We start from the raw sequence: 27,922 nt of genomic DNA, 5'->3' as shown, positions 1-27,922 counted from the left end.
TCTCGCGGGATCCACGAGAGGTCCGGGGGAAGGCGGGTACCTCGGGGGCGGCGACGCGGGGATAAGATGGCGGACGAAGCGGATAGCAACGGGGACGCTTCAGCCTTACCGGTGGGGAAGGAGGCAGGTGAGGCGGGGGCGCTTCTGTCATCTTCCTTCTGAGGGAGGCGGGGGTTTGCCTCCTCCTTACTCTGCCTCGCCCGGCTCTGCTTTACTGCGCTGCATCAGGAGCGTGGTGGGTGGGGCCTGTTGGCCTCTCTTCTCCCCAACTCGACCCGCGTGTGGCTGCCAGTGGCTACCGATTCTTTTGACCCACGGAGGCGGAGCGAGCGAACCTTTAACTCTGCGTTCTTTCCGCCACCTCCAAGAAGTCCTCCGCTGCTAGTTTCGCAGCCTGAAGCTTCCAATTCCTATCGATCCTGGTTTTTAATATACACACACTCACAAAATGTAAGATTTTGTAGGCTAGGTCCCACAAAAGCTTGTATCTTACATATTCAGGTCTAGCCATCGCTTAAACTGCCTCAAGGCTTCAGTGTTTGATCTTCTTGCTTATTGAGCGGGTGTAGAAGAATATGTCATCCTCCCCCTGCTAGTGAAATCCTCGTTAGAGTGGCTTTAGATCTGACTTCTCTGTCCCCTCATATTCCGTTTGTTCCTTGCTCTTCTATTTGATGAGGGAAGTGAACTTTCATATCTGCTTTATGGGACAGTGTAGGATTCACAGATTATGGTACATATACAGAATGTGTGGCTGTGATTTCCTAAATCCCCTTGGCTTGTTTTTTTTACGAATGGGATTAGATTTCTATCCTCGTAATGGGTAGAAAATACATACTCTCCTTTCTTCCTTAAACTTCCAGAGTGGTGTCTTAAAGAAACTACAAACTTTACAGTGTCCAAGTTCTGTACCATACGTTTCAGTTATTGATGTGCATGCAGTTCCCGGTCAGCACAATAAAATTTATGAATAGAAGCAAAATATTCTTGTTGAGATGTGGGGGGGGGGGTGGATGAACCTAGGATGAGCGAGTACCGAGAGTACTGCAGAGAACTCTTGATTTACTGCAGCATTACTGTCTGCTGGTCTACAACCTGTGCAATATGTGTTCTGTGGTCATAGTAAAGGTAGACAATTTGCAAGAAATTGAAAATGTTGGGGAAATAACAGGAAGGCATGAGAATAGAAAAAAAAGGATATGGAATGGGGGTGATGAACATGTGGGTTGGGTGTGTTTCCTCACACTAAAATCCTAATCCTGTGCTTTCTGAATCTTTGTCATACAATGACACGTAGGTTTGCCAGATTATGGACTGTGCAAATATTCTGCTTGCAAACATTCTTCTGTTACGTTATACTGTACTGCCTTGGACAGGACTCAAAAATCTGTGTCCTTCCAAATGTTGTTGTACTTCCAACTTCCATCAGCCCCAGTCAACTTGGCCAATGGTCAGGTATGATGGGAGATGGAATCCAACAACATCAGGAGGGCCACAGGATCCCTATCCCTGCTTTCGATGCTGGTTTTGTATTTTAATAGATCCATTTCCTTAAATGCAAGTCTCACTGGAGCATTCCCCCAGCCCCCGGTCAGCTTCTTTTTAAATAGCTGTACAGATATATATTTAATGCAATGTGGTGGTCTTAGGGCAGCAGTCTTACTCTCATCACAATTGCTTTAATTTTTAGAAGCATTTTGTTTACTGTAAGAAAGGTGAAACAGGAGTTTCTGCCCAGCTGTTACTGGAAAACTACTGTTTATAATGTGCTCAAAGCTCCCCTCCCCCTATCAACTTTGTTCAGTGGTTACCATGTCCAGTTGTGAACCTTTTGGTAGAAATGTGTAGTGAGTACAGTTCTGTTTAAAGTTTGATGTTTCTTGTTAAGCCACCGTATGTCACTAGGCTACAGAAAATACTTTGTGCTGTTAGCAATTATCATATTTAATCATTACTAAACTGAATTACAACTTATTACTAAACTGAAAAATATGGAGAGACCTGGTCTGAATAGAGATATTGGATTCTTGTCTCATCACACATGCTAAAGCAATTTTTGGTCATCTGCATACTATTCCTTGCTTTTTCCTGTAGGACTAATTGCAATCATTAACAGTCGTCAACTTCTGTTTCAGTGTATTTGAAGAAGTGTGCATGCACACGAAAGCTAATACCAAAAACAAAATTAGCTGGTCTCTAAGGTGCTACTGGAAGGAATTTTTTTTATTTTTTTTCGACTACGGCAGACCAACATGGCTACCTACCTGTAACTAGTCACTGGTTTACCATACCCATTGAGTCAATCACCCATCTCCTACTACCCTCCCACACCATCCTCCCACTATATAGAAGGGTCTGGTGAGTTCTGTTTCAGTGTATCTGAAGAAGTGTGCATGCACACGAAAGCTTATACCCAGAACAAACTTAGTTGGTCTTTCAGGTGCTACTGGACAATTTTTTCCCCATTTTTTCCCCCGAGAGAAATATTGGATGTCGACTCTAAGTAATGCTAGATAGTATGCTGAGAGTCAACTATTACAAGTTGTCTATGTTTTATTAAATCAGCTCTAACTTTCGACTGCCTCAGCAAGTAAGGTATTTCTTACAGCGTAAATTCAAGATAAAAGCATCACTAACTGCTTGTTGGAATGATATTAACCTAGATTACAGTATATAAAATATGTGAGTTTAGACTAAGAGTGTTACTTTAGGAGATGACGCTAATTTTGTAGTACAGTAATTTTTTTACTTGGTTCCTCAAGACGTAAGAGTTGTATACTTGTGTGTGAGATGGGGTGGTGGTGGAATAAACTTATTTAAGTTCTGTATATACAAATAATGAGAAAGAGATTAAATGCACTTGTGGATTCAGCAAAGGTGCCACAAGTCTTCTGTCACTAACCTTCCTAAGGATAGCCTATTTGATACCAAGTTTTCCCTTTCATTTTTTTTAGTAATTTACAGCATTTTCACCACATACTTCAGCCTAACAGAGTCCCAAAGTGACTTCTAAATTAGTATTTTTAAAAAATCTTTGCCTTCAGACTTACAGTCTAAAAGACACAAAAGGAGCTGGTCTCTCAGCGGAGTTGCTAAAATAGTTATGCTTCCCTTCTCTCCCTCTGCTGCAGCCTCTATGATTGTGCAGAATGGCCTGGAAATCATTGAGGATATATGATTTTTATCTGGGATGTATAGATGAAGCAGATGGTGGTGATGAGAGGCCTAATAGACAAAATAAGAACTGAGGAATTGCCGGGTCCAGATGGCAGCCACCTGAGCGTTCTCAAAGAACTCATATGTGAAGTTGCTGATCTTCTAACAAAAACATGCAGCTTGTCCTTCACACCCAAGGACTGGAAAGTAGCCAATGTAACAACAATTTTGAAAAAGGAACCTGTGAGGGGGGAATCTGGGAAATTACAGAGCAGTAAAGCTTAATGTCTGTACTGGGGAAACTTGTTGAAATAACCAAGCATATAGAAGAGCAAGCCTTACTGAAGCAGAGCCAGCATGGCTTCTGCAAGGGCAAGGCCTGTCTCACAAACCTATTAGAGTTATTTGAGAGTGTCAACAAGCATATGGATAGAGATGATCCAGTTAACATAGTATACTTGGATTTTCAAAAAGCTTTTGGCAAAGTACTTCATCAAAGAGTCCTGCATAAGTCAAGGAATAAGAGGATAGCTCGTCTAGTGGATCAGGAATTGGTTATGTTGCAGGAAGCAAAGAATAGGAATAAATGGACAGCTCTCCAAATGGAGAGATGTAGAAAGTGGAGTCCTACAAGGACTTGTGCTTTTTAACTTGTTAAACAATCTAGAGTTAAGAGTGAGCATTGGGGTGGCCAAGTTTGCTGATGATACTAAACTGTACTGGGTCATTAAAACAAAAATAGATTTTCTTCCCCAATGTGCCTAATGGCAGTATTTGAAATGCACTTTGTCATGTCAATATAATGATTCTGAGGAGTTTGTAAAGTGAATGTAAGGGATGTGTTTTGAAGACAATTGCAAATCAATCACAGCTGTGAAGATTTTCTACCCTCACATTTGTATATTTCCAGTCTGCCTCTTAATCAGTGTGTAAATAGCAACTTCTTGCTTGTAAGATCATTGCCTAAGAGACCTGAATACATGCACACCAAGCTGACCAAGCTGTTGACCACAAAGTGATACTTATCATCTTGACACTGTTGAGGCGCTAAGCATTGCAACTTTGGAAATGGAAAACAATTGCTGACATTCTGTGTGTCTCTAAATGAAAGACCCATTAGCCAATTGACTGTTTAGCTGAAGACTAATGGAAGCATTGGCATTGTACTTAAAATTGGGCATGGATCAATGGTAGGAAGAAATATCGAGCCTTTCTGTGTAGTGTAGTGTTCTGTGCTGACTTAAACAACATTATTTCCATGGTAAATCATTAATTGCAGTTGTTGGAAACGGTTTTATTCTGCAGCGGACTACTGGCATGTCACTTAACAGTAGAGTTACTTCTGCCTTTGCATGATTCCTTACTGTTAGCCTGTCCTTTATGTAGCATTGTGGAAATCGCTCAATCCTATACTTCATCCCTGATGGAAAGTATGCAATGCAGCATATCAAAGAAACAGTAGACATCTCATTCTTTGCTGTGTTATTACTGGATGACTTCCACCTCATGTGCATTTTCACCCTTATTTGAATGTGGGACAAGGAGAAAAAACTGCCTTAATGTATTTACATGTTTTAAATTACTGGTATGTCTCCCTGATTGGGGAATTAGAATTGTCATTATCTGCCACAAGACCTTTATTTAACCAGTGTTCAAAGTTGGTGCGAACACTTGGGTGATGCTGGCAAAACCCCTAAGAGGTGATAGCTGGGCCCTTGGCAAAGTTTCCTGTATTGTTTCGTTTTTAATATTGGTGTGCTTGCTTTTTGCAGTGGATCGTATGATCAGAGAGAACAGCCACATCTTCACGGATGCCCATTGTAAAGTGTGTAGTGCAGTGCTCATCTCCGAGTCTCAGAAGCTCGCTCATTATCAGGTATGCTTAAATCTACAGGCAGTTACTGAAATTTGCCCTGAGTGTGTGGGGTTCCTGAGATGGTTATCTTGTTCTTCTATGCTGTTTCCTTCAGAGTAAGAAACATGCCAACAAAGTTCGTCGATACCTGGCTATCCATGGTGAAGAGGAGGTCTGCTCAAGCAAGAAAATAAAGCTGGATACAAAGCAGGTAATGCCAGTCAGGCCAGTAATCCAAGGACAACAAGTTTAAAAATTTAATGCACTAGAAAGTTTGGCAAATAGCATTTCTTGGGTTGTGGAATAATGCACCAGAGAGGATTTTGAAGATCAGGCACTGTTTGCAAGAACAATCTATGCATTATTCTGCTTGGGCAAATGCACATTTAAACTTTGCCCACCTTATTGTATGTTCCTGTACACGGAAAAATGAAGAAGCTGAGTGCAAGGAGATAACTCTTTCAAAAACCATTGGGAATAAAATGGTTATACACTCTACTTATAATAAGCTCATTTCATACTAAATTTATTTGAAAAGTAGAATTCAGCCTTGGCACACTATTAAGAATTCTGTTTGTAGTTACAAAACTACTAACTGAATGGCAATTGTATCTTGCTACATAACATGTCTTGAATAGCTTTAATAGTCTTCTCTAGCTTCTTTCAGTGTAAAATAAAAAAATTCCTTCAGTAGCACCTTAAAGACCAACTAAGTTTATATTTTGGTATGAGCTTTCGTGTGCATGCACACTTCTTCAGATACACCAGTGTGCATGCACACGAAAGCTCATACCAAAATATAAACTTAGTTGGTCTTTAAGGTGCTACTGAAGGAATTTTTTTATTTTGCTTCGACTCAGACCAACACGGCTACCTACCTGTAACTACTTCTTTCAGTGTGTTCAGTAAAGGATAGGGTGAAGCTGAACAAAAGAAATTCCAGTTACTGAACTTGGAACACTTTGCTGATGAACTTTCATTCTGCAGCCCCAGTAATTTTTTTTCATTCCTTCTTACAAACAGGAGGGCAGCAGTGAAGAAGACAGGAACAAATGCTGCCCCATTTGTAATATGACCTTTTCGTCACCTGTTGTGGCTAACTCCCATTACCTAGGCAAGACCCATGCCAAGAATCTGAAGATGAAGGAGCAACCTCCTAAAGCAGAAGGTACAGAGGAATTGTCTCCTGGTGCTGTGCTGAAAAGTCCAGGTCAGAATAGGCTCCTGGGTATCTATTGTACAAACACAGAAGAGTAAACCCTGCTTCACATATATGATAATGAGGCAGACACTGAGGGAGTTCAAGAAAACATGTTTTCCAGTTGAAAATTGGAATTCTGGTGTGATTAATTTTCTTGATGACCCTGGTGGTCAGAGATAGATAGACATAACAAACCTTACACCAAAATATTTCTTTGTTATTTTTGATCACTGGGTAGCTAATATTGGTGTATATGCCCACAGTAAGCCCATCCAAATCTTTTATTTAGAAAATAATTATTCTAAGTGGGATTTTTTTGGCACAGTTGAGATTATTATGCTTGTTCTGATTACATGAAATTGTGACTTTTCTGATTGGATTTTCTTCATATGTTTTGCGGGGTTGATTTTACAGCAGCTGTACATGCTCAGAAACAACCAGCTATTCCTCCTCCCACTACTGTGCCCTCTAATGAAGAGAACCAAAACACTTCTGACCCAGACAAATTCTGCAGTCTCTGCCATGCTACATTCAATAATCCCCTGATGGCAAAACAACACTACGTGGGCAAAAAACACAAAAAGCAGGAGACCAAACTTAAGCTAATGGCACACTATGGGAGAAGCCCCGAGGAACCTGCAGCTTCAACAGGTGAGTTTTTAACAGCAAGACTTTCCAGAATAAAGAGCGTAAAGAGTTGTAAAGGTTTGCAAAGCCACAACTCGCCTTCTGTTGGAAACGCCCTACATGGAAAACAAGCTCTCAGATAATTCACTACGTTAGGTATACCAGCTGTAGAGGGAATGGGCTTGAATCGATCCCTTCAGATGGGCACAGGCAAAAGTAGTAGGAAAATCTTGGTTTGGGGTGGGAAAGACTCCCAGCTCCCCACAAAATCCTGAACACGAGGAAGAACCTCCTGCTGCACATGTGTACTTGAAAAGAGGGAGGTGGTTGAAACTTTGAAAGGTGAGAGGAAAATGCAGAGTGCTGAGTGAAGGTGAGACAGTGGAAGACTAGACAGAAAAATGTAGGAGTCACAACAAGGCATGACCAAGTTATGGGCAAGAGCTTTTGCTGAAAGGGCAAAGAGAAAGGCCCATATTTTTCTGGTGTTGGAAAGGGAAAAGCAAGATGACTTGGAAATGGACAGGCCCGGCTCTAGGTGTAGTCCCAGGGGGCGCGGGGCTGGTAGGTGGGGCGCTGCGCGGCAAAGCCGCGCAGAAGCCATGCTGCGCACTGCAAGGGCGGGGGCACCGGAGCAATTTCGGCGCCACGGCGCCCGACCTACTTGAGACGGCCCTGGAAATGGACCAACTTTGGGGGGCAAAAGTTGAAAAGAAAAGCAGCGGTTTATGCCTGTGAGTGGTGACAGTGACAGTGCCAGTTGAAAAAGAACGTGAATGGGGAAATAAGGGCTTCTGAGAAAGTACGAGAAGTTGTCTTCAGGTTACCGTATATTGAAGCATTCAAGCAGAATTACCAGGTAGTTGGAGGTGTGGGATTGAATGGAGAGCAGAGAATTGACAGTGTATTCTGTCTCCCTTTGTTTTGTTTTGTTTTTTTAAATAGTCTGTCTACACCAGGCATAGGCAAACTTGGCCCTCTAGATGTTTTGGGGCTACAACTCCCATCACCCCTAGCTTACAGGACCAGTGGTCAGGGATGATGGGAGTTGTAGTCCCAAAACATCTGGAGGGCCGAATTTGCCTATGCCTGGTCTACACACTTTGAAAAGGAAACTTTCTGAATTACATGAGCATGGTGGGTGGGAGAGACAAAGCTTCACTGTGGCTCTGTAATAGTTACACTGTAATCCAGGCACCCCCAAACTTCGGCCCTCCAGATGTTTTGGACTACAATTCCCATCATCCCTGACCACTGGTCCTGTTAGCTAGGGATCATGGGAGTTGTAGGCCAAAACATCTGGAGGGCATAGCTGCCAAGTTTTCCCTTTTCTCACGAGGAAGCCTATTCAGCATAAGGGAATTTCCCTTAAAAAAAGGGATAACTTGGCAGCTATGCTGGAGGGCCGCAGTTTGGGGATGCCTGCTGTAATCAATACCGTAGGTCAAACAAAATACTGAAGACGTACTGCAGCATATCCAGCAGAGAACATTTCTCCTTGGCTTTGGATAAAAATCCAGCTCCCAACATGACATAGTGTTCACAACACATTTATATTCAGTACAAAGAGTATAGAAGACATCAACCATGGCAGTAAACAGTGCTATTACACTGATCATTTCCAACATGGTCACCTGTGTTGAATACCACATCAGCATGTAAGATGTAGGCCAGGTTTAACTCCTTGCTTGATTATCAAGATGCTAGTTTAGGTCTGAATTTTTTATTTGGGTTCCCATGCTTCAAGAAATTGGGAATTCCTCGCAACTGTCCACTGCCGTCTTTTTTCTAAAGTTCAAATCGTCCTCCAAGTTCATAATAATCCAGATCTTCCCCTTACAGTCACATAGATGTTTTCCACTTTCATCCGATTGTTTCCCAGCCGCTGAGATAAATATCAAACAAAGTTTCACAGATGTTCTTTCTCCTGTGTGAGTTAATCAGTCCAGCCTCCCCATAAATCTTCTTAATGGAGCTCCTTGTTGCGTCGAAGCAGCCCGAAGCAGCGCCATCTCAAAAAGCTCAAATCACTTTCGCTTTCTCTCATAGCCATGAAGATTCACGATCATTATAGAATTTACAGCTTTTTCAGGCAGGAGACCCAAACATCAAACCATAAACTCTTGGTAAATTAATGGATCTCCTTTCCCTATAGCTGAACTTAGCTTCAGGTCGCTGCTCCAATTTAAAGTGCGTCACAACTCATAAATCCTCCGAGCGCGTCCAGAACTCCTTCCGCCCGACTAGGGGGAGGCTTTTCTCATCGGCAACTCCACATCTTTAAAAAAATATGCTCAGTAACAACAGTTATAAAGTTCAACTCACACAGTCTTTTGCTTCTCTTTCACTCCAAACAAGCCAGGACATCGCGTCCGGGAAGGTACGAGGCAACAATATGAAGGAAAAAATAAAAATAAAAACTCGCTTCCCTTATCGCTCCGTCCCCATCAATCCTTCTTCCAGATGCAGTACAATCTTTGACTCCTCTCCTTTCAGCAGCATAAATTTCTCAGCAGTAAACAGCGCTTCTTCCCCTCCTTCTGAAGTATGTCCATAGATTTAAGCCTAATTATCTTCTTTAACCATGGAAATCCCCGCCATGCAGATTAGCGTCCGGGAGTCCTGGCCCTCGTAAGTGCTCAGCCCAAGCTCCCCCCACTCCAAAAACAGTCGGAGTGGGTCTGGGGGCATCGCGGGCCAGCGGCCCCTCTCCGTAACCCCCGGAGAGGGTAGGGGGTTGCCATTTACTCCCCTAGCAACCGCCAAATTCCTTACGAAGGTCAGAGAGATGGAAAACAGGTCCGCCATTCCTGCAGGCGGAAACCGGAACCTTCCGGATCTGTCTTAATGTACTGTAGATAAGCAGCTATGAACATTTAAAAGGAAGCAGTAGAAAAGGGTATATGGAAAATGCCACTGAAGAAACAATATCTTTCAAAGTGCCTCTTTTATTAGGGCAGATGTTTGCATACATTGTGGATTTGACAACCATCAAATGAAGCTGACCTATGGGAGGGAATTAATGTATTTTCAAAATTGCCTCAGCAAGGTAGTTAAGACTATGGAATTTAAATAAGTAACATCTTGGAAACATATGGTTTAACAAATGAGTCTGGGCTTTCCAACCCCAAAGCTTGAGCCATCTACAAATTAGTATGACGGTGCAAGCATTGGCAAATTCAAAGCCATTTGAAGTAGCTGAAGTTTTATTACATCACTTAAGTCAAGCCACAGTTGGTTGATTTGGAAAAAAAAGTTGAATATTCAAAATATACATCTGTAGAAAACAATGAGAACCCGTTAAGGTTTGCACAATATCTCCCTGGATTAGGAAATGGAACCTTTATTACAGCTTGTATCAAGCAATGATACGCAGTGCAAAGCATCCAAGGAATTTCTTTCCAAGTAGTGACTTAGCTATGCATTAGCTTTTGTTGAAAAAAAGAGATTGTGATGGTATTAAGGTTAATTAACACAAAGTGGCATAATAAGTGGAACTCTCAACTGTGTGTTTTGAACATGTACAAAAATTGTTCACTCTTAAAGATTGCAGAATAAGCACCTAGAGATGGATACTGAATATATATGCCAGAAACTTTATTTTTAAGTTCATTTAATTGGGAAAGTAATTCCCAAGTAAAAAGTAATTCCCAATTAAAAACAGCTTCTGCCTTTCAACTTTAATAATGTGTAGTGTGATTCTGTACAGAGTTGGACGTGAATAAGTTCCATGCCCCAAAATAGACTTGCATGCACAACTTTGCACAGAGTAGGGCTGAATAGGAACATAATGATTAGGAACAGGATATTTAATGTGCCAATGTGCTTTTCACATGCCTGGCAGATAGCAGGTGCAGAGAGGAGCGGTTGGGCAAAGGGTGCAAAGTGGGGAGAGAGAACTGAAGTGCAGAAGGAGGGTTTGGTATCCAAATGAACACAAGCAGATTACAGTGGTGCCTCGCTAGATGAAATTAATTCGTTCCACGGGTCTTTTCTTATAGCGAAAAATTCGTCTAGCGAATCCCATAGGAATGCATTGAATTTTTATTGAATATTTTTTTGCCCATAGGAACGCATTAATTGAATTTCAATGCATTCCTATGGGAAACCACGATTTGCTAGACGAATTTTTTGTAAAACGCATTCGTCTAGCGAGGTAACCTCCGCTCGAAAAATCCTTTCGTTAAGCGGAAATTTCGTTAAGCAGGGCATTCGTTAAGCGAGGCACCACTGTATATAAATTTAATGTGAGGCAAACCCAAAAGGCTGAACTAGAATAGCCTCTCCATATGCAAGCTACCATACGGACTCACTGTTAAGACCATGTTCATGGAAGGCAATCTTACTCTGCCACAAGCGATCACCAAGGAATAAAGAAGAAGGGTGGGTGGTGTAATGTTTTAGAAGATAGAGGGCAAAAGTCATTGATGACAAGTCCTTAGGTGCCCCTGTCAGAAAGATGTTTCATCATTGCATATTTTCATTCTAGCAGCTCTGGGGATTTTGAAAGGTAGCTAGCATTACCAGGAGGAACATTACTGAGTTTTGCCACCTAGCTTAAACTTTGCTCATCTCATCCCCCCCCCCCAGTCCTGCCCCCTTTTAGCTCCCTGATGCCTGTAATATGGGGGCAGTGTTCTCAGATGAGAACTTTTGTCTCAGTCATAAAACAAATATAACTTTATCAAGGTATTTGGAACAGTGGAGAGGTTTGGTAATTCTACATTTGTGCTGATATTTTTATTGTGCACTATCCTGAGATATTTTTGAGGGTGTTTTTTTTAAAAAAATTGTTAAGAATGAAAAGCAAAAAAAAATGGGTGACATCTGGCAGATTTCCAATTGTGCAAATGGGACTTCTCCTACCTCTCCAGCCACTGCACATCCCAGGAATCTCTTCCAAAGGGAGGGGGACCCTCTGGAGGAGATTGGGGAGTACAGGGGACTGTGGGAGGGAGGAGAAGAAGAAACACTGACACAAGGTTGACTATCGCCCAATGTCCTTTTACAAAATCCAGCCAAACTAACAAGATCCTCAAACACATCCTGAAGAAGGGGGGGAAATAAAGCAATGCATATTTGAAAGAGGGAAACATGGTCAGCAGAGTATATAGAACAGATAATACAGAAAACAATGTATGCATAGAGGGTAAGTTGCAGATCTAAATATTTTTTTAAAAAATAGAAAAGTAATAATAACCTTTATTTAATATAGATCAAACCCAGGGGGAAACCCAGAACCAAAATCTTACCAAGGACCAGGGAACTTATCTATGGAAGGAGAGCACAAAAATACTCTTGGTAAGAATCACAGGGGGGAATAGATATACAAAAACATGGATAGAGGTTATACTATTTTCAACAAATAGCTAAAATGATAAGACAGTAGCAGCAATGTTATAGGGCATGGAAGAAGTGGTGAAAGAGAAAAGACAGTGGAGAAAAGAAATAAATATGTTATAAAAAGCAAATGATATGTGATCTCCAATTCAAAATTGCTTTGTTTGGAAACAAGCAGAAGTACTAGAAGAGTTATAAATAAATAAATCCACTGGATTCTATCTGTCCTGGTTTTCCCCTTCAGGGCTTTAAAAGGACTTAGATCAAGCTATCTTAAAGACCATACAAACTTCTCAAGCTGAGCTCATTAGAGGTCCTGTTCTAGATGCCGCCTCCAGATGGATGGCTACTATAGGCAGGGATTTTTCAAGTAGAGCTCCTTCCTTAGAACTCCCGTTCCAAGGAGGCATAAACTATTGATAATTACAGGTAGCTAGCCGTGTTGGTCTGCCGTAGTCAAAACAAAATTTAAAAATTCCTTCTAGTAGCACCTTAGAGACCAACTAAGTTTGTTATTGGTATGAGCTTTTGTGTGCATGCACACTTCTTCAGATACCTTCGATTTTTTTTACTGTTGATAATGGTTAGGGGAACTTGTTTGTGATTATATCTTACATTGCAGTTTTCTCTTGTTAGCTGACATAGGGGCCTCTCGCTTGGCAGAGAAGTGAAACATACAAATAAAAAAAATGCTGAATTCAAGAAGAAACAAACATTTGTTTGATGTGACTGTATTAAATGTATACAGTTGGTGTAAAGTTTAAAGAATATTGGTAAAGTGCAGAAAACGTCCTTAGTGAAGAAGAAAAAATAGCAGAGGATATGAATGATATTAATTACCAACCCATCACCCTAGCATCCCAGTGCAGGTTGCAACATTAAACCACAATATTTAAAAGAGTATAAAACAACTTAAACTCACAGAAGTTAGGTGGGTCCAAAAAATATATATCTCACTTTTCAAAAGTGACTTCAGCATTTGCTGAAAGTTGTATAATGATGGTACCCTCTGTGTGACAGGAGCTCCACAACATATGGGGCATCACAGAGAACGTCCTCTCCCAGGCCACCACCCCACTTGAAGTCTCCAAGTCATCTTCAAGGGCAGCCCCATGTAGAGTGCTTTGCAATAATCCCATCTTGAATTTGGGAAGCAACTCATCTCAGTCTGAAAGGAGCTGTAGCCAGCAAACCAGCCAGTGCTGGACTACATGACTATAGATGCTATACAAATATGACTACAATGCAAGATCATATGAACAGGCTTCCCCCTTATTTCCTTCCTCGGAAGCCCCTGCACCATTCAGAGCTGCTCTGGAGGGGTCCCCCAACCCTTTGGAGCAGTTTTTGGGAGAATGCAGGAAGAAGAAAGAAAGAGGAAGTCCTGTTGTGCAAGTGGGAAATCTGCTGCCCTCTTGCAAACAGATATCCTGTATGTATAAAGGCTGTGAAAATACTATTCAGTGTTAATGAAGTTCAAAAGCAGACCTTGGTATCAGTTGCTTGGTTACAGGGAAATGGCAGCAGAATGGTATAGTTGAAAAGTAATCACCCTTTCCCTCTCTGACAGCCTTTTAAGCCCCCTGAAAAGCCATTGTCAGTTGTTGGTAAGCACTCCTGAATGTAGTAGGCTGTGGTGTGGTGAGCTGAAGGAGGAAAGGGTGGGTAGAGGCAGTACCCCTTTTCCCCACTGCATTCAGAGTGTCCCCCAACCCATATGTGTAGGTTTTCAGGAGGCCTAGAAGGCTGTTGATGAGAATCGCCGTACAGTAGCCACAGACAAATAGTGTGAATGAGTTTTTAATTTAAGGTATACAGAAAGGCATAGTACTTTGACTTCCAACTCCTCAATGGGGTTTGGCGTTTCAAAATAAAACCAATCATCATCATTTGATTACCTTCACTTCTGTGATGCAACATAGCAGGAATAAGAAGTGCGTGTCATTTCAGTAAATTCAACTAAAACCCCAAATCTTCCTCCATCTAAAGACAGTGAAGTTTCACAGTTCTGCAACAGTATTGTTGTACCCATGCCCTTTTTTTGGTTCATTTAGAAATCAGTAGATTTTTTTCATAGGCTAATATTCTTCCAGCTAATGTACATTCCAGTACATACAGAATGAATCCTTTGTTCTTGGTGTTTGGCTGCTGGGGGAGGGGACACTGATTCAGTGGTGGGGGAGCATTAGGAAATGAATTGAAAAGTAAAAAAAATGTAAGTATCATAGTGCTTTTATATAAGTCTATGGTGTTTTCACACTTGAAATACTGTTTACAGTAGTAGTCACTGCACATCAGGAAAAATGTTGTAGATCTGGAAAAAGGTGCAGAAAGAGGCATCCTGAATGATGCTGGTGGATGAGAAAATCCCCTATTAGGAAGGATCACATTTGAGGTTTCTTAGCTTGGAAAAAATGATGGTGTGAGAGAAATGAGCATAACAGGTGTATAATTTATGCATGGTATAGGGAAAGTGGATAGGAAGACTTTTTCTCCCAGGGTCATTAACGTTGAATGGTGGAAGATATTTCAAGTTTTATGTGTGTTGCTTTTTGTTGAAACCTTTAATGTATTTTGTTTCTCCTTGCTGAGAATGTTCCTCTTGAGTCTAAAGCAGTGTGATCGGTGAGCCAGTGTGCAGAAGCAGTGTCATGAATTCTCCATAGTACAGTGGTACCTCGGTTTAAGTACACAATTGGTTCCGGAAGTCTGTACTTAACCTGAAGCGTACTTAACCTGAAGCGAACTTTCCCATTGAAAGTAATGGAAAGTGGATTAATCCTTTCCAGACGGTCCACGGATTACTCAACCTGAAACGTACTTAACCCGAAGTATGAGTATAATTGGTTCTGGAAGTCCATACTTAACCTGAAGCGAACTTAACCTGAAGTGAACTTTCCCATTGAAAGTACAGTAATGGAAAGTGGATTCATCCGTTCCAGACGGGTCCGAGGAGTACTTAAACTGAAAGTACTCAAACCGAAGCGTACTTAAACCAAGGTATGACAGTATGTTCAATCCTTTTGAGAAGAGTTTTCATCAGGCTGTTTACAATGTTTGGGTAAATAGGCCTTGAGTAAGCCTTTAGTGTTGTTGTGTTTATGATAAATTGACTCCCCTTCTAGCTGACTAGGGAACCTTATTTTACATTTCTCATGATCCTTGAGTGAAAAGACAGAAAATTCATTTTCTTGGTTTGGATTTATTTGATTCATTGAAATGGGAACGGGTGGGAGTTAAGTTAGAGGCCCCAAAAATGTTAGTTTTATTAAGATCTGGAACTCCCAAACTGTCAACGCTTGCAAATTAGAACTGAGAAAATTATTCACAGAAATTGCTTTAAAACTATTTCCAGCTAAGATAAGTTGGGGGAAGTGAAAGGATGCCTAAGACTAATGTCTGCTATTTCATAGTCATACAGCATTAAGTAGCCACATCACACGCTTGTCGACTATGCCTCTATGCATTCTGCACCTCCTCTCATGTGGATGCCCATTTTGGCTCCCATATTCCACACAGGGGGTAGCATGGTAGACTTGTGCTATGGAGGTGGGTTTACAGCAGGGGATTAGGCTTTTGCCAGTGAATGCCTTCCATCCATTAGCCTCAGCCAGCATGGTCAATGGTTAGGGTTGAGGAGAGCTGTAGCCCAAGAACCATCTGGAGGGCACCTCATTGGCCACCCTTGCCTGGACGAACTCAAAAATGTCCTACTACTGCTGTGTAAAAAGTTGTTTTTCCTAACCATTGGGGAACAGATATTCCAACAGTGTTCAAGTTACTTACATAACTGCATTTCTTATAATTAAAGCCCAATGAAAGAATGTTGGGGCTGTTGCAGCAAAGGAGATGGTAGTTACAGGCAAGAACACTTTAATATGCTTCCCAAGTGAGAATTCTGAGGCATCAGATGGTTACAATCTGCATTTCCAACCAAATTGATTCTACAAGTGGCTGATCCAGTTTCACGGTTAGGAACCGTTCTGTAATGTAGCCTTAACACCATTTTTCTCATCTAAGCAGATGTTTTGAGCCTTGGAATTCTCCATAGTGCACAGTTGCCATTATAATATACCCATTTTTCATTGTTTCCTGCAACGTGGCATCCATATTTATGCAGTATTAGCATGAAGACACTGGTGTATTCCTTGCCTCTTAAATTTTCCTCTCACTGATACCAATCCCCTAGATGATAGAACAGACATACGTGTCTTTACTGGAGAACTATACTGAAGAAAATCCACCAACATAGCTTGAATACATTATATACCATACTTACAAAAGGTGGTTCAACTGTACAGTCCTATGCATATCTACTCAGAATTGGGTGTCAGTGTGTTCTTTGAGACTTAGTCCCATGCAAGTTGGTTTAGGATTGCAGCCCCAGTAACTATAGACGACCTGAAGCAGATGAATCACAAAACGGAATATTACTGCGTTATTGAACACACTGTGTCTTACTCTGTTTCTTTGCTTTAAAGTATTCTACTTTTCTTCTGGTACAATTTAATCACCAGAGCAAAAGGGACAAATACAGAGAATAAAATTGTAGTGGGAGTCCTGTGAAGAACAGGAGTTTGGTGATCAGATCTTCCTGTACAATATTTCTGTTTTTACTTTTTCTAGAGGGGCACTTACTTGAAACTGTTGCAGCAAAACCAACAAAATGTATTGTGACACCTTAAAGGGTAACATTTATTAGGACATAAGCATTTGAGAACTAGAGTGCTTGTGCTGTGTTAAATTTGTTGTTATTTAAGGTGCCCCAAGACACTTGAAGTGGAATTCAGCATCACACTGTGCCGATCAGTGCAAGCATTGCTTGCCAAATGGAATAACTCCCCCCCCTCTCCCTCCTTCCCTCCCACCACACCCTGTTCTGGTTCTTTTTATTTTAAATGCCCCCCCCCAAAAAAATAATTGGAACAGTTGCCCTAGGAAAACAGGGGGTTAGGCCTAATCCTTTCCATGTCGTTTTTTAAATCTAACACCCACCCACCCCATGTATTGCAGCAGCAGCTGCTGTTTACTGTGCAGGGTGAAATATACCTGTGTATTTTTCCCCAGTGGGGCAAATAGCAGCTGGGGCAGAAACATTTTTAAGATAGTAAAAATGGTGGGAGGGTGCTGGTGCTGGAGGAGACTCTTGAGAGGCCCGTGGACTGCAAGAAGATCAAACCTATCCATTCTTAAGGAAATCAGCCCTGAGTGCTTACTGGAAGGACAGATCCTGAAGCTGATACTTTGGCCACCTCATGAGAAGAGAAGACTCCCTGGAAAAGACCCTGATGTTGGGAAAGATGGAGGGCAGTAGGAGAAGGGGACGACAGAGGATGAGATGGTTGGACAGTGTTCTCGAAGCTACGAACATGAGTTTGACCAAGCTGCGGAGGCAGTGGAAGACAGGAGTGCTCTGGTCCATGGGGTCACGAAGAGTCGGACACGACTAAACAGCTAAACAACAACAGTGCTCCACTCTGATTTTGAAACTCCCTTCAGTAGTTGTCAGCAAAAATAGATCCATTTGGAGATCTAATCATGGATCTCCCACATCTTCTGTAATTGACCCTGAGTCAGAGGAATGTTCTTGGAAATGTTGATTAAGCTCCCTGTGTGCTGAGAGATCATTTTACTGTGCAACTTAAAAGTGGCAGCTAGGAGCTGGATAGCAGTGCTTAGAGCAGTGGTGGGGAAGCTCTGGAACCATGAGTCTAATTAGGCCCAGCATGGTTCCCCCAAATCAAGCCCACCTGCCCCACACTTGACATCATATACAGCATCAGTTGTGGGGTAGGTACAGATGTGCACTCCTGGTTGTTCCTTGATAAGCAATTCTTGTATTGACACCTTTTATATTTGGTGCCCAATGCAAACCATGCTGTGGCTGATTCCACTCAACTCCTGAGTGGAGCCTATCTCTGCAAACTCTGCTTTGGCAGGAATCTTCCCTTGCAGCCCAGCTTGAGTTCAAGCTAGGCTAACAGTGGAAATCATGAGTCCCTCAATTTTTTCCTTTGAATTTTCATCACCTGCTCTCATGATGACCTGCCATAGGGCAGCCCTTTCCACCTGTCAAGTGACACATGGGGTAACTATTGATCCAGCTGTTTGGCTGGATCCTGTTCCTCTCCCCTGGCTTAGAACTCCTAGCATCATCTTTGGTAATTGACATTGGGGTGTTTGCTTTAGTGAATTTGGTGCTCACACTTGTTTAATCCTGTCTTTCAGCTGGGAAGGGATATCCATGTGAAAGCTGTAACATAGTACTGAACTCCATAGAGCAGTACCAAGCTCACATCAGCGGCTTCAAACACAAGAACCAGTAAGTGTTTAAATATTCTTCTGTCTGTAGTAGCTACATTGTATAACCCGCTACTGAATAGGAAGCATTGTCTCGCATCTGGTTTATAGTCTGGATTTTTACAACAACAACAAAATTCAGATTCATCTGCAGGCAGCTCTAATGTGTAAAAGGTCTATGTTGCTATTTATGTACCAAAGGTAATAAGCATTTTGGGGAAAGAGAGGTTTATGAGTCAAATGACACATTGCAGATTTTCCAGATGATGCTGTCTGGCGTGGATCCCCTTCACTTGGCCAGAACCAAATCGATTAAGCCAATTTGGCAACTGTAACCTCTTATTTGGTTCGGGCCTTGTCCTAGTAGCCTCTCCATAGATGTGTTTCAGACAAGTAGGAGTCAACAGCCCTCTTGACTTCTCTTGTTATTCTGGTCATTAACATCAAGTTCCTGGGTACCATACCCAGCATCTACTACTCAAAGTTCTGTTTTGTTTTTTGCTTTGTTTTGCCTGAGCATTTTTAATTTTGATAAAGTTTGTAGAGAATTTTTTTAAAAAACACCCTCCGATATATGTCGCTGTCAAACAGGTTTTCTTGGAGAAAGCAAAATATTTTACATAGAACATGTCATGTGGTGTTTTGCCTGTCTTTGGAACCGTGGGGGTGGGGTAGGGTGTTGGCAAGGGAAAATATTTTCGACTATATCATTTTAACGCACAGATCTGCAGATTGTTCTATTATTTTTGTTTTTGTGGGACCAGTCAAAGCACCATGGAATTGCCATGAAACATGAAGACTCACAGGGTATGGCATCAAAGAAATCTAATGACCTTTTCTGTATGGCATACGTTAAGCACTTGGGTGATGCTATATCCTGGTGGTGGCATTGGTCTTTTCATCACTTGGGTGATGCTATATCCTAGTGGTGGCACATGCTCTGTGCACGCATGTGGATGCACTCAACTTGCTGGGGAAACTCTGTTTGCCAAATGTGCTGAACATGGCATTTACATGACAAACAAGTTTTAGGGCTGTGGCTGGCTGTGCTGCAAGTTAGACATTCTGCCAAAAGTGGACAGTGCTGCCTTGTTGCATATAATCCTGTTAACTTTTAGCAGAAATCATCCGAAGATTTATAATTCTTTTCCATTGGTATGAAGTTAAATCTACAGGTGAGGCCATTTTTGTATGCTACAACTGTAGATCTTGTCAGATTGCTATCCTCACCCATCACACACTTTCAGGGTGTTTTATTGTGGTGAATGGAAGTGGGATTTTTCAAGACAACTGGATTTTGCAAGGTATTTGTCCAGCTTGAGATTCCACAATAAGCAGACGTTCATTTCCTGTACACTTTGCAGTGATAATTTTTGAAGCGCTTTCAATAATCTGTCCCACCTCTGTCTCAATCCACAGTATACCAGGAGGAGTACCTGTTACAGCACGATACCAGAAGCAGCTGTACACAAGAGAGGAGACAACGGGCCCTGATGGCTACAGCTATTTTAGCCAAGACCTCTAGAGAAGAAGCTCCTGTGCTCTTTTTGGATTGCCGGTGGCCCAAAAGTGAACATCGCTTATCAACCCACTACGGTTTTATTGTTCCTCTGGCTGAATGAAACCCTCCTATCCTGCAGTGTGCAAGTTTAGCTGATTCAGAACTAACTATTGGCTAAAGGATCTAGAAGGGACAGATATACTAGTTGGCATTTGCAAAGACCTTTAGAATAGTTTTCATTGTGTAATCTCTTGCTGTAACAGCTGATGGGTGAGGTGGGAATGAGTAGGAGCTGTGTCTGGCACAAGTAAGACTTGGCACCTACCAGTGTTCTATCTCGAGCCCATCATTTTCCTCTGCCCAGAAGAAGCAGACGGGAGTTCTACACCCACTACCAATCAGAGAAGAGCAACTTTTGGAAGAAAGTTCATAATTCTTGGTTATGGGGTGCTTGTTAAATGTGAGGTGTGGAATGGGCATGATGGACAGACTGATTATCTCCTCCTTGCCTAGAAATGGGGTGTTACATCACTGTGTTTGTCGTGCCCCTTTCTGAATTAACTGAGTTTGTGTGCAGAGTTTCTTAGGTCACCAATATGCCATTTGCATCCTTTTTGTAGTTCTGCAGATGTTGGTTCTGGAACATCTGGTAATCCGTTTAATAAAAAGCTGTTTCTGTTAGTAGTATGCATAATCTGCTTCAGAAAGGCAAGCAGAAGGAGTAACTCCAGAAAACTGCACTTCTCCCTCGGTTCCTGGCATATTTGTGGAAACTTGTACTTTTGAGCCTCACTATGTACAGCTTTCTGATGTGTTAAATGTTCATCATAAATCTTTTTTTGGTATGATGGAAGGTTTTAAAAATGTCCTTTTTCAGAACCTTAAAGCTTTTTAATTAATTTGTACAAAGGTTTAGCAAGGGTGAGAGAACAAGCAGCTATAGTCTGACTTCGAGGCAATTCTACGCTGAAAAATAGTGCTTTCCATAGCATTGTGGGCCTTCCACTTGTGAACTTTGCAAGTCCAATAACTAGTTTCCATCCATGTGAAACCATTACTCAGAGACAAGACATTCTTTCCGATTGCTTCCTGAGACTCGGAAAACATAGGTAGCAGCTGGGAATGCTGCTTGAGGCAAACTGACTATGCTTTGTTTGGACAGAGATAAAATTAGTTTGCATTTTGGTCATTTCCTTTTCCCTTGTATGGATATAAGAAGGTAAGCTTGAAGTCTCCTAACATCTGAGTTTGTTTCAAGTCTGCCATATGGCCTGTTTCCAAAGCAATCAGTTGAAATGCTAATCTTATTTGTAAAAACAACCCCACTCACATAAGCATAAAGGCAAGAGATGTGAGATACTTGTCTCTTGCCTAGCCTACTGTAAAAAAACTGCTTTTCTACTCGTGTTCTAAACAGGATGTGGCTCTTTTTTCCTTAGTGCTTCTCCCTTCCTACCTAATTGCTTCAGTGTTATTGCTCAAAATGGACATTCATTAAAATTGGACACCTTGTACTCTTGAGTCTCGACTGACTGCAGCTTTGGAGTCATCCCTGCTTGTAAGTTTGTTTAGCCCATGAGCCCCGTAATTAGCAGCAAACCAGTATACTCTGTAGACATTTTAATTCTGTGTATCATAGGCCCTCTCATTCTTCATTACATTCCTGACCTAATCTTCTAGGTGGCAGTTATTTTTTGAACCTAGGTATGGGAGATGGACTGTCCTGTCCTCTACCTTATCTGGTGGCTTTCATTGTGATTTTGCTCCCCTTTCTACTCTGACCCCAGGAGTGGGGGACGGTATTGACTGGAGACACTCTCGTTCTCTCTTTTCTGATAGCCTCTGTGCCTCCATCTGCAGTATTGCTTCGATGGAAATGAGTGAATAGTGCTACCTGTATTTACACTTACTGTACATGCAGCTCTTCTTGGATATGTCTGTGTACTCCCTCTGTGCCACCCTAGAACACTTAAGAGAGTCTTCGTCTCTGTGCTTTCCCAGCAATATTGTTAGTCAGGGTAAGGTTCACATCAGACCATGCCAGTGGTGCATTTTCTTGCATTCCCTCTTCTCTTCCCTACATTGACGATTCATTACCGCATCCCAAGTAAGCAGTCTTTCTTACAATAAAAAGCTTATCTTTCTCTTTTCACCAATGTCAGGTTTTTGTGTATGAGATATTCTCTACATGTAGAACACAGGACGAGCACAGATGATTATATATATATAAACTGGGGTAGAGTGATGAGGCTAGGTGTCCTGGATATACATCTCCCATTTCCAACAGACTGAGCAGTGTTTGTCCTGTAAGTCCCTAAAATTGCTTTATTTATTTAGCCTCAATCAAACACCTTGACTAAGGGGGAGATATTAAAGTAACCTTGTGCATAAGGCTCTGCTCTTATAACATGTGGTGAAAAGCTCTATCACATGCACACGCTATGCAGCTTTTCTGTAAATAATTGATGGGACAAATAATGTATCTTCTGACTTAAACAGTAGCTATGTGTGCCTAACCCTTTATTTTAAACTTCATATTTTTCCTGCCTTTGACTTTTCTGTTTTGGCATTCTCCAATGTCTTGTGCTGTACTTGGATTTTAGTCTTTGACTTGCCCAATGAACTTTCGCAGCCTAGAGTAGAGATTTGGGCAAGAAGAGATTTGCCTCCATGCAGATCTAACCTTACAATTTGATTTCTGTTGTATATTGCATTCTGTTACAGTTGCTAAGATCAGATATTTTGGCAAGTCCAAAGCTGAGTAAGTACTCTGTTACATCATTAACATGATGACTATGTTGGCTCAGCCTGATATGGAAGCGTCATGATAAATTCATGAATTTCCATTTGTCTCTTGCCTATTATTTGGGTTGGGTTAGCCAGGTACACTCCGCCTTATTCTAGAGATTAAAGTTTTGTTTTTTCTATTCATATTAACAGTAGATGTTCTGTTTCTGTTTGTGTCAAGTTTTTTACCCTAGGAGCTGGGTATCAACATACAGGGCTGGTCTTAACATGATTCCAGGAAAACCCAAATTCTGCACTTGAAACAAATTATGTAAAATGAGAAATTAGCATAAATACCTTAATTTGATGTGTGTAAATTGCACTGTGTGTGCTTGAACAGCTTGCTTGGGGCAGCATTGTGTATTACAGGGAGAAGAGAGAGAGACTACTTTTAGCCACAGCCACTGGAGCTGAATCTTGCTTTAAAGCATGCATAGAAGTGAAACTATGGCAGTGTGTGCTATAGCCCATGAAGATCCACTTCTCAGCACAATATGCAAAGAGGTTACCATGATCTAGTAACAGTAGATACCTATTGGGTTTTGTTTTGAGGGCTTGGGATGCGGTGCAATAGAGTTAAACTGAAACAGAATTGCTGACAATATTAACTACTGACAATATAGAAGTGGTAGTACAAGGCCTGTTGATAAGTTTGCGGCATATTTGAAGGATGCCAAGAAACTGCTCATCTGTCTGGATACTACAATGTCCTCTACAAACACTGCTAAAGTTCTGGCTTTCAGGAAACTTCACTGAGCTAACTGAACATTGTCCTGCTTCTTGGTTGTTTCTGTAGCAGAAGATTAGCTACTACAGTGCAAATTCATGTTTTGATGCAGGGAGACTCAAGGAATCTCTTGAGTGATCAAATTCAAATCAAATAAGATTATGATTAATTCCTTAAACGTGAAAAGGCTTGTCATATGGCAGGTAAAACTTCTGCAGGGTTCGCTGTGCCTTTCATAACTTTTCCAAATGAAAAATGAAAAAAAAATCCTTCCAGTAGCACCTTAGAGACCAACTAAGTTTGTCATATGAAATGATGTCATATGGAGGAGGGAGAAAGATTGTTTTCTGCTGCTCTTGAGAAGTGGACACAGAGCAATGGATTCAAACTACAAGAAAGAAGATTCCACCTAAACATTAGGAAGAACTTCCTGACAGTAAGAGCTGTTCGACAGTGGAATTTGCTGCCAAGAAGTGTGGTGGAGTCTCCTTTGGAGGTCTTTAAGCAGAGGCTTGACAGCCATATGTCAAGAATGCTTTGATGGTGTTTCCTGCTTGGCAGGGGGTTGGACTGGATGGCCCTTGTGGTCTCTTCCAACTCTATGATTCTAAGTGAATGAACTTTGTAAGAATGTAGGGGCCTGAGGTTAGTCTTTGCTTGCTCCCTTTCTCCTCTGGTTTATTATTATTATTATTATTATTATTATTATTATTATTATTATTATTTAGAAATAATTGAATCACTTGTCCTAATCCTTTGTCCTTTTTTAAAATAAACTTCCAAAAAAAACCTATCAGATAATATATGCTCTTGATATGATAGAAGTATGAAGATTCAGGCTAATGGAAGAAAAAACGAAGTGTGTGTGAAGCAGCATTCTTTCTTCTTTGGCAATCACTCGTAGCCGAGTAAGATTGTCTTCCATAAACACGGTTTTAACAATGAGTCCGTAAGTGACTGTGGAGGCCAATTCTGGATCCACACATCCTTCCACAGTGGGGACATTGGTTTCCGGGCGGGAGTTGATCATGGTGTGGATTTGTCAAGCATGCCTTCCTCTTAGCACGTTTCTCCCTTGTGTCTGTCCTGAGTTCGAGTGTTTTCAAAGCCCATGGCACCTTTGGTAAAGGCTGTTCTCCAACTAGAGCGCTTGCAGGCCAGTGTTTCCCAGGTGTCAGTGTTTATGCTACATTTTTTTAGATTTGCCTTGAGACAGTCTTTAAATCTCTTTTGTTGACCACCAGCATTATGCTTATTTACAGCAAATGCATATGTTCTGAAATGGTTAAGAGTTTGGTAAAAGCAAGCATTAGAATGGATGACCCAGTTATATTGTCGCTTGCTAAACTCACCGTTCCATTGTACCAAAGAACCTAGCTGTTCCTCAGTGTGGTGTTTCCTCTTTCTGCAATATACACTCATCGTTGAAACTGCTGTGGAAATATATATATTCTGAGATCCCTGAATATTTCATGTGCCTGTAAATTAGAGGAAAGTGTCTGCATATATTATGTCCTGGGGCAAGTTTTCCTCATTACCAATGGAGCTTTACCATCAGGTGGCAGCACAAAGCCTTGCTAATGCATGGCTCTCTGTGTCATATTTAATTGCAGAGAAGGAATCTTTGGATCTTTGCTGAATCTCCCCAAGTAACCCAAGTAACCATAAATACTTCCCAATTTAGAGAGAAATTGACAAGCAAAGATCACTTGCATCCCAGGAATTAAACCAGGGGAAAGAGTCGGAGCAGGGGGTGATCAGGGAGGATTTTGCATCCATCTCTATCAGGGCACCTGTAGGCTAAAAACCATGGTCTGTCTGGCTTCTGTTGATGTTAAACTCAAGGAAAAAAGATGCTTTCTGCTCATAGCATAACTTGACTGTCTGCTTGAACAGACACATTTGGTTGTATTTGGCTAAGTGATACACAGAGTAGACACATTAAAATTAAAGAACCTCAGTCAACCATTGATGCCAATGGGTCTACTATGAGTACTCCTGCTATGGGTCTGCTATGAATACTCCTATCTTCAAGGCTGCTGTTGCACAGAGTGGAGTAGCCGTATCATCATTCTCTTTCAAGGACACAGCCCTTCTGTCTGAGAAGCAGCAGGAATGTGTCTGACACAAGCTTACTGAAGTGCAAGGACATTTTTGAAGCACAGCATGGCCCTTTGTATACTATGAAGAAGCACTTCATCCATGTTGTAGAACCTCCTGTCGCACGGCATTCCCAGAGGGTTTCCACGTGGATGCAAGATGTGTAGATAAAATACATTTTCAGAACCACACAATTCTGTAATTGTGAGTGCTGAGAAAATATGACGGTCCTGCTGCGGAAGCATACTTTGAGGAAAGGCAGCTGGATGCCCCTCAAAAAACGAGTTGACTGGTTTTATTGCATATAAAGAGACACCAGTTGTTAGGCGTGGAATAACAATTATTCCTGTACATCTGAGTGCAAACAGGATACCTACATCCTTGTAGGGAGCCTCCATGTTTTCTCATCCAACATACCTTGTGCTTAGGAGTTCAGTGTGACAGCTTTTGCTGTGGAGGAAGAGGTCCTCATTGCAATGGCCCTGGTGGACATCTTTCCCTGGAGGAAATAATGTTTGCCTACCTGACGTCCTCTTAAGACTGGAACACTGGCTCCTTCCTATGTCAAACACTAAATTTACCAGACTTGCTCACTGAATTCAAGTCTTGTACACATCTGGAATACCTATTGCTAACACTAGATTTTTATTAATTTAGCTGAACAAAGTTGAACTTCATTGCTTTCCAAACTTGTGAAAATCAATTTTGTCCTGTTCAAATCACACCTCTTCTGTGACTACGCCTGGAATCTAGGGCCTAGATCGTAAAATGTGTGAGATAACTTAGGAAAATGTGGTCTTCCTTGGCGTTTGCAAATTCAAAATTAAAAAAGAAAAGCTAATGTGTTTTCAGTGATCAAGCAATAGGGTCTGAGTCATGAGATACTTGTGAACAGGTCCTCAGGCTTTTTTTAAAAAAAAAATGCAACTTGTCTTTGGGCTTCTTGTAAAGAGCTCCTAGAGAGACAGAGGTTTGTGTGTATAAAGTCTATATTCAACTGGACAAACATGGTTTCTCAAGGGAAAATCCCCATTGCTGGAGCTTGGTAAAAAGCTGGAGTCATTCCTGTTCCTCTGTTACAGTTTTTAGGAGCACATGAAGGGAGGGCAGCTTACACCTAAAAGCAAACACAAGGTGTTTATCCTACATGCACTGGTGGCAGCCCAGTTTGGCTATGGCCCCCTCTAATATGTAGATATGGTGGCAAACACAGTCTTGCTGTTGTGTAATATGTGAAATAAGCTCTGTGTTGGGGTCACTTACTGAATATAGTTTGAAAGTTATTTCCTGTGATCTTTCAGCCCTTGAAAGTTGAGTGTTGCTTCCTTGACATGCCTGGGTTTCCATGCACCTCCCTGGTGAATAAGGCAGACCAGAAATTGACTTATTTCAGGCCCTCCAAGGCTTCAAGCAACAAGCACACCAGAACATCAGCTTGGTGATACATAGAGCTGTTTTATCAGACGATGAACCACATGGGGGAAAGGGGAGGTAGGAGATAAATATCTGACCTACTACAGTGTTTTTAAAGCAGGGGTGGGAGAATCGGGTCTTCCAGATGATGCTGGCTGTTGGCTATGCTCATTTCAGCTGATGGGATCTGAAAGAACACCAGTTTCCTCCTCTCTGTTTTAAGGGGCAGGGAATGCCTTTGGTGTCTCTGCCCTTCTTTGCCTTATTACAAACTCGGAAAACAGAACTACGGTTTCCAACTAGGACCTGCTCACGAAAAGCAAATGAGGTGGGATGCCTCGGTCTATATTGTTCCACTTCATGCAGCAGCTGGGGGGCTCACATGATTGACTGTATATATGGCATTCTGCCATCCTGCTGTGTTTGTGATCTGAAATCAGTTCCATTTCTTGCCGATGAGTCTCTTCATAGGCTTACCACCTCCTCATCTGTTGGCAAGCACCAGCCCCAAACCATGTCCTGAGTTCAGAATACAGTGTGTTAAACTGCTTTCCGGCTGCCTGAACAGAAGAATAAATACAGAATTCTGGGGTTTTAACATCTCTGACCACACGGGGGTGATGAAGGAGCATTCAGTCGCCCACAGCTTTAAAACTGCAACAGTCGCCCACAGCTTTAAAACAAGCTTGAAAATGAGCACCATTGATTTCAATGTACTTCTGTGGAGTAAACAAACTTGCTGCTGTGCTAGCTTCCTAATCTGATGTGGGCTCTTTTCCTTGGCTTTGTTGCATGGAGCACTCTCCTCACTGACTAACTCAGTGATTCATAAAACGTAGCTGTGCTTTTCATTGCTGCAGTTTTCTTTCTTGGAATTAAGTGAGTAAGCTGGGACTGGAAAGGGGGAAGGTACTG

At 41.7% G+C, this 27,922-nt stretch overlaps 1 protein-coding gene across 6 annotated transcripts; it reads left to right on the top strand.

The window, feature by feature from the left end:
- The first annotated feature begins 21 nt into the window (after positions 1-21).
- ZNF346 (zinc finger protein 346) lies at positions 22-22,924 on the top strand. Of its 6 annotated transcripts, XR_004691979.2 has the most exons (8): positions 27-127; positions 4,929-5,032; positions 5,127-5,222; positions 6,035-6,221; positions 6,627-6,863; positions 12,055-12,140; positions 18,408-18,501; positions 19,899-22,924. XR_004691979.2 is itself a non-coding variant. In XM_035105835.2 (7 exons), exons 1-7 carry the CDS (start codon positions 67-69, stop codon positions 20,002-20,004), a joined length of 843 nt encoding a protein of 280 aa, XP_034961726.1. In that variant the 5' UTR covers positions 22-66; the 3' UTR covers positions 20,005-22,924. The 6 variants fall into 6 exon arrangements, 5 of the variants coding, with proteins under 5 accessions (XP_034961726.1, XP_034961722.1, XP_034961719.1 ...); XM_035105835.2 differs by lacking the exon at positions 12,055-12,140 and having other exon boundaries at positions 22-127; positions 6,035-6,179; XM_035105831.2 differs by lacking the exon at positions 12,055-12,140 and having other exon boundaries at positions 6,035-6,179; positions 6,630-6,863.
- The last annotated feature ends 4,998 nt before the right edge of the window (positions 22,925-27,922 follow it).

This window comes from Zootoca vivipara, chromosome 2 (genome assembly GCF_963506605.1).
Source record: "Zootoca vivipara chromosome 2, rZooViv1.1, whole genome shotgun sequence".
Classification (NCBI taxonomy): domain Eukaryota; kingdom Metazoa; phylum Chordata; class Lepidosauria; order Squamata; family Lacertidae; genus Zootoca; species Zootoca vivipara.
This window is presented reverse-complemented; position numbering and strand designations above follow the sequence as displayed.